Genomic DNA, 10,048 nt, shown 5'->3' on the forward strand with positions numbered 1-10,048 from the left:
TATTATGTGATGAAATGTACAGTTTAAAGAAAATAACTGATCATATATATTAAGTATGATACATTTATTGTGCGATTAGTTTAATTCAATTAAAATTTAATTTAGATAAGAATTTTCGCCGTTATTCTTGGCACATGTATGTGTGTGTGTGATGAGTTGGAGATAACGAACAGATTTGATGTGTGTGTATGTCATAGTGTGTGTGTGTGTGATAATTCCATTATTAATTGAGTTGGGGTGTGTGTGTGTGTGTGGGGGGGGGGGGGGGTTGAGAAAGCAAAGGGATATGGAACAATGATTTTGTAGGATTTTTCTTCCACATGGGATTTATATGCTTTTAATTAATTCCCCCAACTGATCTATTTCAAATGGATCCCACAACTTTGACTAATTGTATTTCTATCCACTTTTTTTTTTTTTCATTTTTTTCTATTTTGTTTTCAAATTTGTTTGACCTCTTGTTATTGACATGGATATTTACTATTTTGGAGTAGGGGTGGCAGATGAGTCGAGCCGGCTCGATTTTGAGCTCGACTCTTTTGAGTTTGAGCTCGAGCTCAGTTGTGTGTGTTCACCAGCTCGCGAGCTGGCTTTTTTTTTTATTTTTAAATTTTTTATATATTTAATTTTATATTTAATATTTGATAAATTTTATAATCAAAATTGACCATATATTATAATTATTAATCAATATCATACATTTTATTTTGGATAATAATAAGTTATGGTACTTTTATTTATATATTTAATTTTTATACAAAAATAATTTAATCAACAACTTAGTAAATTATAATATTTTTTTATAATTAAAATTATTATTTAATATGATATATATAAACTTTATGTTATATTTTAATATATATTTGTATTACGTTATAGTTTATTTAAATTGACAAGTAATTCACTTATGATTTTTTATCTATTTTTGAGTTTTATATTTATATCAGGATACATACTATGCATTATGTGATCTTTTTATTATTTATAAATTTATGTCAAAATTTAGTGATTTCTATGAATTAATCTAAAAATAATGATTATGATAATAATAGTGATGGTTGAATAATTTTAATTACTATTTTATTATATATATAATGAGATCAAAAAATTTAATCAATAATTATTATATATTAAAATCTGGGCCCCCGATTTACACCAAATTTAAATATATATATATAAGATCGTGTCCATTAGATCATATTTGACGGTTTGATTTAAAATCACGTGGCCTGATTCTATAATACACCGACTTGAATGATTATTCTTATGCTCCGAGTACGATATCTTAACATCTGTATATCCAATAAGTCTAAAACTTTATCAAGTGTATTTTTCTATAAGTATGATCATATCTAACGGTCTGATTTGAATTTTGATAGTCCGATTAACCCATGTTGTTCAACAATGTAAGATGATAGTTACATCAATGTAATACTAACATTTATAAATATATAAATTTACTGCAGATTGTGAACATATATTACTACTAAACTAATCAATAGTTTATAGTTATAACAATAAATTAAAATTTCATACTATATTTTGATATATTTATAATATAGTATACATTATACAATCTATTTTATTACTTATAATTTATGTAAAAAATTGGTGATTCCCATTATTTAATCTAATAATAATAATAATATAGTATGCATTATACAATCTATTTTATTACTTATAAATTTATATAAAAAATTGGTGATTCCCATTATTTAATCTAATAATAATAATAATATAGTATGCATTATACAATCTATTTTATTACTTATAAATTTATATAAAAAATTGGTGATTCCCATTATTTAATCTAATAATAATAATAATATAGTATGCATTATACAATCTATTTTTATTACTTATAAATTTATGTAAAAAATTGATGATTCCCATAATTTAGTATAATAATAATTAAAAAAAAAACTAAAAAAATTAAAAAATCAAATTGAGCTCGAGCTCAACATATAGGAGTCGAGCTCGAGCTCGCTCGACTCGTTGCCAGCCCTATTTCGGAGGTGTTTGGGTGATCTTATAAGTGTTTTTTTTTTAAATATTTTATAATTTGATGTTGCAAAATATTTGGTAATTTTGTAAAAAATGAGCTTATGACCCTAAAATATTTTGAACATATAAAAAAGTAAGATGTTCCGAACTGAATTTTAAAATTTGTTGTTATATACGTATTATAAGTTTCGTAATCTTATTTTATCCAATTATTTTAATATTTTTTTAAGAAAAAATCTAACGTCTTATATAAATTCAAAAAATATTTTATCAGGTGTATCAACTTATAAGATTTTATAAATAAACTCAGCCTAACACCCTCCAAGTATGCCGGGTAGCTTATGAGCTCTCATTTATGTATGTACTTTTTTAACAAAAAACTGTTAAGTAGATCGTAATCTTGCCACGAGAGCAATTATTGTCGCACAAATTCACAATTCTCGTTCCAACAATTGCTCATCATCATATTCATGGGGATCAAACTCGTGGCCTTGAATCTGATACTAATTACCAGACTAAGCATTTGCGACTACTGCAAAAAATATAATTGTTTATAATGGTATAATTTAAATATTTATATCGTCCAATAATTCAAACGCCGTATTCTGATTGTGGTCGTGCTGCAATAGTAATTACTATCACATAACAAACGTTCTTCGCTTTGCATCAATCACCGTGAGGGTCGTCGTTGTTGGCATATAGATCAAGATTAGCGTGTCAAACGAGTATAAAAGAATGAAAAATTATATAAAAATAGAAAAAAATTATGATATCAATAAATCAAAAATTCTCTTTGACCTATTGTAGCTCGCTATTCTTACAAATTATGCATTAAAAATATGATTCACATAACGTATTGTATTAAAAAAAAAATTTAAATTAACATAGAATCGTTAGTTCAACCAACAACAAACATTCATAAAAATTATGTCTATGATCACGGGATATTCATCAAATATCGAACTTTAAAAGGAGAGTAATAAAATTGGAATAATATAATTTTGTATTATATTTTGCATGAAAATGAGATTATATATCATGACAAAATAATGTGAGGGGTGAAAATCGAATAAGTCTATAGTAGAGGGGTTAAATTGAAAGAAAAGAAAACCTTAGGAGGCCGGACACGTTGCACATGTAAAAACGTGTAAATTCCTCCGGATCCAATCAATCTTAAGTGGGACCCATATCCGCCCCAAATAATCAAAGCGAAAAGTTCGTTTTTGACCGTCATCAGTACGGCACTTTCTGCACCTCCACCATCTTTTACTGTCATGTCTCACACGGAATCAACATCACCCAGCCCATTAGCACCGAAATGACCGTAGTGCCCTCTGACAACATCCGGAAATGGACAAAACTGAGGCAAAAGAACACAGAATCTAATTGTCGGAACAGGGTCAACAGAGGAATTTTCATTCTTTTATTTATCACTATTCGTTATGATCTGTACTCTCTACTTACCTATAATAAATAATATTTTAAGATATATCATAAATATAAATAAAATATATAAACCCATAGATTAAATTTAAAAAAAAAACCAAACCAACGTGTCATATGTCATATTTAAAAATTAATATAATAATGTCACTAAGCACCTGTAAGTGTACAAATTTTTTTTTCATATTAAGTATAAATATTCGACGTGAGTAATTATGCTAAATAATAATATTATTATATATATTAAAAAAGAATAACAAATAAGTAAAGAAAAACAAGAAACAAAATAAATGAAAAGTGGAGAGCTGTTGAAGATTCGTTAACCTGTCAACATCTCACTCTCAACGGTTCTCTTCTTTCATCTCTTTACTGTTTATACCCCCCCCCCCCCTCTCTCCCAACTTGCATTATTTACAACTGAGCCCAACAGAAATCATAAATATCAATTATGCATCCTTAACATTGGGCTCCTTACACTACAATGCTACTTGGCAACCAATTCCCTATGCCGTTGCTGTTGCCCCATCTACCGGAATCTGACTCGACCACAAGACGGACCACCGAACTGCTCCTATCGCCGGATGATAGCCGCGACTTGAGCTGATCGAAGCTCGGCACCAAAACCTTTTCGATCCATTCTTCTAGGCTTGTTCGACCGTGCCAGAGACCTCCTATGATCTTTTCTAGGACATCATCTTCTACCTCTAATGACAAGTAGTTGTCCATGATCATGGAGAATTTCAAGGAGATTGTCTTCTTGATCTCCCGTCGGACGAAGGCAGAGTCGATGGGTTTGAACACTATGGAGTCATCTACGTTGCTGAGCAGATCATGGGGTACCGATGTAATAGAGAAGTGTCGGTCCACAAAGCCATGCTCATCGTCATGATCAACGGTGAGGTCACTTGAATTGTGGGATCCATCTGTCTTGTTGTCATCGGTGTCTGCTGCAGCAAGATTAAGGTCGAAAGAGAGGCTGGACCCGAGTTCTTTTCGTGGCTTCAATGGCCTATCTTCATCATGCAACCAACTTGCAGGGCGTTTAGCACTCCTTTCTCTTACTACTAGTCCTAATTGCCAATTGCCACTGGCTGTGGAGGCAAGCCTCTTTTCATCTAAAAGACAGTCTCTTGAAGCTTCGGGATTCGTGGTCGACCAATCTCCTGTAAGGATGAAGATGGCATTTCCAAGACTGACTTCACGACCGTGAGAATCAGCGAGTCTGCCTCTCTCAATCGCTCGTTTTATATTCCCTCGCACCAGCATGTCTGCTTCATCAATATCTTGAAGCATAATTACCGAAAAAGGATTTCTTCGAACTGCCTCCGTAATACGGTCAATCGCTGTTTTACCACGGAGGTTTACATCGGACTCATCATCATCCCGCCGTGTGCCAAGACATATCATTGTTGGACTAGCCCCACATATCTGCTCTGCTAGCACTGATGCCATCTTCTTCTTCCCGACTCTGTCAGGTCCTGTGAACAACAACCATATATCTCCCCTCAATCCAGCACCACGACTTTTTCCACCACTTAATCTGCAACGCGTAATGGCTGAAGCCAATGCAGAAGCTGCTTCAGCTTGCCACCATGCTTTCTCCATCAGGCCCTTGAGGAGTTTCTTGTATGTATCGGCATCCAAAGCATTAGCAAGCTTATCGAGCAACTCGGTCTGTGGTTCAGAAGAGACGCAACCCAAGAAGTCCTTAACCTGATTTTCAGTAACTCTTTCAGCGGTCCTTTCTGTGTCTTTTCTTCCAAGAACCAGATCAGTCCTCACCGGACTTCCTGGTGGGCTAGTTGTAAGCTGTGCTGGTTGACGGGTAATTTTATCAGTGTTAACTTGCAGAGCTTCTCCGACGGACTTGGCCATCTGCAACTTAGGCTGGAACATAGGGTATGCGAGCAGGTTTGGATCATACAAGCCTGTGGATAGCGTTGATGGAGCATGTCTACCAGAACGGTTATTCTGATGAAAGCTAGGATGAAGATGCAAGCATGTATCTCTCCATTTCTTCTGCAATTCTTGAGTCTTCTGCTTGGAAAGAAGTCCTGAATCCTGCCCCTGTGAAAATTTCACAAAAAAGAAAACATGATCTCTACTATATTTCAATCAAACCTAGTCGCTCCAACTTTAAAGTTGAAGAGAACATACATGTGACTGATCTTTTACTTCAGCATCTGCAGTATCGAGTTTGGCACTTTGCAACCACTGTGGGAGAGATGGTCGAGTTGCGTCTTGTTTAGCTTCAGAAAAAGACTTCTCAATCGCAGTGAGTCTTGCCAGCTCCTTTTCATAATTCTCCGAACATTGAGGGCAAAATCCGGTTCTTGGAGCAGGATCCAAGTTCTCAGTTACACGGCTTATTAAACCAGGAAGTGGAGACGGAACAGCCTTCAGCAGACTTAGTGGCTCCACAGGATTGCTAAAAGGCCTCTCAGTTCCAAGTCTACAAGACAAAGATGAAATATAAGAGTCTTTGTTACAATTCAATGTACGAAAAAGTGAGAGCCGAAAGATAAAACAGGACTATATTAGCTCAAAAAGAAAGATAGAACGAGACGTAATAGCCGAAATAAAACAAGCACATACGAAAGCAGATGAAGACAATATTTCTAAACAGTCTACACTGAGTTAACAGGCACCATCACAAAGTAGTTACAAAAAAGAAAAAAATTGGAACATACTGTTGATATACATTTGCTTCAACTTCTAAATCTAGTTAGTTTGTCTACCATCAAGTTTTCCAATCTACAGAGGAAACTACTGTCAGATACTGAATCCTGATGAAGACCAGATCATCGGTCCTATTACAGAAACTCTGATGCTAAGGTAGACCAAAGACGAAATTCTAAAAAACTGTAGCATAAGGAATTAAATCATCAAAGCATAAATGGCTCAATAAACTGTTGCCAAGAATCAATATTTTTTTCTCTTTATATCAAATTGATGAGAATATACCTTGGAAACATTCCAGGAAGAGGTGATCTTGAAGCCATAGGCACTGCCTGCAGATCCCAATCATTTTCCATGGTAGAATGGTAAACCTGGCACCTCAAATAAGTCTCACAAGTTGCAGTTCCAATCAACCAAAGGTTATTATCCTCATTTCCATCACCCCCCCTGAATCTTGCCAATAACTTTGCCATCTCCACTACGGCCACCCTCCCGGTCTCAGAAACCACTGGCTGGTGGTGATTCTGCTGCTGCACGCTGCCAACACTTGCCGGCTGCTCCACCAGCCACTTCAAATCACCCAAATCAAGAATCACCCCTCCACTCCCAATCCTACTCTCAATTATCCTTCCCAATTCCTTGATCTTGGCTGGTATCTGAGTCTTATCTGATAAATGCCCTTTCTCCACAGAGATAATTTGAGGATTCTTCAAAATCCCATCACTGGTCAATTCCTTGTTTTCTATCTTCCTAAACAATTCTTTCACCACGGCCTCCGGTTCCGAATCGCCCACCAACACTGGGTTCCTTTTCTTGCTTCTTATCATAATCTCCAACACCTTTTTCACTTCATCACCTCTATGATTCCCCATACTTACTGTTGTCCCCTGCTGCAGACGTGGATTCAGATACACGTTGCGATTAGCCAACGGAACAATAGGAGATTGATTCTGCATCAACGGCGTCGCTAATTGACCTGGATTGGAAAGCATTCTTGGTGCAATTCCTCCAAAATTCACATTACCACCAGCAATATGATGCTGATGATGGCCATGCGAGCTGGAACTGTTCAAGGACTGCTCGATGGCTGCTTTTACAGCCGGGCTGGAAAAGCTGGCTTCCCTCATCACACGACTTACACTAGGATCGTCCAGTATGGATATAATCAGCTGATCAAGCTCCACTTTCACGGCGAGCAGCGGCTGCTGTTGCTGTTCAGGGCAGCCGCGCCGCTGATGGGCCTGAGCCCGCTTAAGTGCTGCCATGAGAGCATTAGAGATCGGTGGCTCCGACCCCGGCGACCCCATGTTCTGAGCGGTGGGGAGCCGTTCCAAGGCCACGCTGAAGCATAGCTCCAACGCGCGGCACTGCAGAGGGTGGCTAGAATTGGGGTGCGAGCGGATGCATGCCTGCCTCAAGAATCCCGACGGCGATCCCAGAAGCGTCGCCGCTACGTGAAGCGGCGTAGTTTGGCCGTGGTTACGGCGGCTCGCCTCCGCTATGGACTGGTTCAGAACGCTCGCGGCCTCTGGTGTAAGGGTCTGCTGGATAGTGCTTAATCCTGCTCTCATGTTCTTCTCCTGTAAGTAATTGACTTCAAGTTCCAAAAGGAGATGAATCTAAAGAGAGATTTCTTATTCTTCCCGGCAATAATAAGCAGCTGGAAATCCCGAAAAATTGGCCAAGAAATGCTGAAAATCCGATCCCGAAAGGAACGGGACGAAGCTTTTGAGGTAAAAGAAACAGACCCAGTAATTGAAGACGGCAAGAAATTGAATTCAAAACCCAAAGACCGAATCTTGATTCCGTAGAATTATCAAGAATTGATGGTTTTGGCTTCTGGGTTACTTGAATAGGATCTCTCTACTCTTTTTGAACTCGGCTCAACATATTCCTCTTACCTTCCTTTCCCTCTCTACTTTTTATGAGTTAGTTTACGAAGGTGTGAAACTGAGAGAAATTCAACGCGAAAACGAAATATGAGAACCCCTCCACACAAACTTCCCCTTCTCTCCCATTTCTCTCTCTCTCCCTAAAAGGGGAGAATGGAGATGATGATATGAACAATGAACACAGACACACCGTCTCTTTCTCACTCAATCAACACACCAAACATCAATCACTCCTTCTCTCCCACATGAACACAAAAACAGCAAGGAATGGGGATGACACAATACAAGAAACCTTTTTATTTGTTCTCTAATTCTTACTTTTTTATTTTCTTCTGGGGGATTAGCAAAATGACAATGAGAAAGAAATCATGGGAAAATGGAGGGGTTACCAAATTCTTTTTTGTTTTGATATTTGCTGAAACAATGAAAACTATAACATCATAAAAAGCCAAAGGTGTTAAAGTTAGAATATGTCAGAGAAAGAGAGCATGCAATGTTTGGTTTTTTGTTTTTATTGGGAGGAGAGAGAGAGAGAGATGAAGAAGAAGAAGGAATTTATGTAAAAGAGGGACATGGTAGTACTTTCAGTTGCAAGAATTTCTGGAGAGAAATATGCTTTCTTGGCAGGCACACTCACCTGCCCTACCTTTTTGTGTAATCTACTTTTTAGTATTATTTTTTAATTTTATTTTAATTTTTTTTAATTTAATTCAGGTCCGAATTAAATCGATCTTAAAATAAATATAATATGCTTGTCATAATTGATCATTTTTTTTAGGAAAAAATATTATTTTAGTCCGCTAAGTATGCCTAATTTTAATTTTAGTTCGATAATTATGTTCATTTTTTTTTAGGTCCAGTAACTTACGAAATGCTTACTTTTAGTCATCCGACAGATTTTCGGATAATTTTACCCCTATGAGTGCATATGAACTAAACTGTCTTTCAAAAGTTGCATAAGGGTAAAATTGTTCGAAAATCTACCAGAGGACTAAAAGTAAGAAAATTCGTAAGTTACTAGACCTAAACAAAAATGGACATAGTTATCGGATTAAATTAAAATTAGGTATACTTAGCGGACTAAAATAATACTTTTTTCTTTTTTTTAAATCGTATGTTAACAACACGATAAATATATTACACTTATATATAATTAATTCAAAATTCAATTTAAATTAGAATTTTCAATTTGTTTATAGGATAATAATTAACTATAGAATAAAGTATTTATTTTATTCTTTAAAATAATAATAATAATTAAATGAAAAGATGAATGCAGCTTTTTGGAGAAGGTGAGGAGATTCATGAGTAGTTAGCTCCTTTATTTATTTTTCTGTCTCTACAGACACTACCTTTTTATTTCAAATTAGTATTTTTTTTACTCTAATATATATACACACATTATTAGCATCAGTTTTTTTATTTTAAACTATTATTTTATTTAATATATATATATATATATATACATTATCAAAATATTTTTAGGGGGAAAAAAAGATTTAAAATTTCTATTTTGTAAATCAAAATTCAAGATTTCATCTCTTGTATGATTTTATGATTTTTTATGTTGGTTTCTTCTGAGAATTAAATAAATAAATAATACTTTATCTATTTTATACTAGTGCTTGTGCAGTGTTATTGATGTCTTATTTAGGGGTGGCAGACGAGTCGGGTTCACGAGCTTTTTCTATTTTTTTATTTTTTTATATATATTTTTATTTTTGAAAATTTTATATATTTATATTCAATATTTTATCAATTTTATACTCAAAAGTGGCCATATATTATAATTGTTAATCATTATCATATATTTTACTTTATTTAATAATAAATTATGGTACTTTTATTTATACATTTAATCTTTATGCAAAAACAAATTTGATCAACAACTTAGTAAAATTATAATATTTTTTATAAAATAATTATTTAATATGACACATATAAACTTTATGTTATATTTTAATATATTTTTGTATTATGTCATACTTTTTTTTAACTGACAAGTAATTCACTTATGATTGTTTTTTATC

The 10,048-nt window shown here is 34.6% G+C and overlaps 1 protein-coding gene across 1 annotated transcript; it reads right to left on the reverse strand.

The window, feature by feature from the left end:
- Nucleotides 1-3,660: 3,660 nt before the first annotated feature.
- Nucleotides 3,661-8,586, reverse strand: LOC105162868 (protein SUPPRESSOR OF MAX2 1A). Its single transcript, XM_020693812.2, has 3 exons — nucleotides 6,412-8,586; nucleotides 5,605-5,899; nucleotides 3,661-5,514 (listed from the first exon to the last, which is right to left on the reverse strand). Exons 1-3 carry the CDS (start codon nucleotides 7,695-7,697, stop codon nucleotides 3,919-3,921), a joined length of 3,177 nt encoding a protein of 1,058 aa, XP_020549471.2. The 5' UTR covers nucleotides 7,698-8,586; the 3' UTR covers nucleotides 3,661-3,918.
- Nucleotides 8,587-10,048: the final 1,462 nt, after the last annotated feature.

This window comes from Sesamum indicum, linkage group LG5, assembly GCF_026168435.1.
Source record: "Sesamum indicum cultivar Baizhima isolate 11 linkage group LG5, ASM2616843v1, whole genome shotgun sequence".
NCBI lineage: Eukaryota > Viridiplantae > Streptophyta > Magnoliopsida > Lamiales > Pedaliaceae > Sesamum > Sesamum indicum.

Coding starts and splice junctions, on each gene's coding strand:
- LOC105162868 (XM_020693812.2), bottom strand. CDS start 7,697: ATGAGAGCAGGATTAAGCACTATCCAGCAGACCCTTACACCAGAGGCC. Junction 5,900..6,411: donor CTTCCTGGAATGTTTCCAAG/GTATATTCTCAT, acceptor TTTGTCTTGTAG/ACTTGGAACTGAGAGGCCTT. Junction 5,515..5,604: donor AAGTAAAAGATCAGTCACAT/GTATGTTCTCTT, acceptor AAATTTTCACAG/GGGCAGGATTCAGGACTTCT.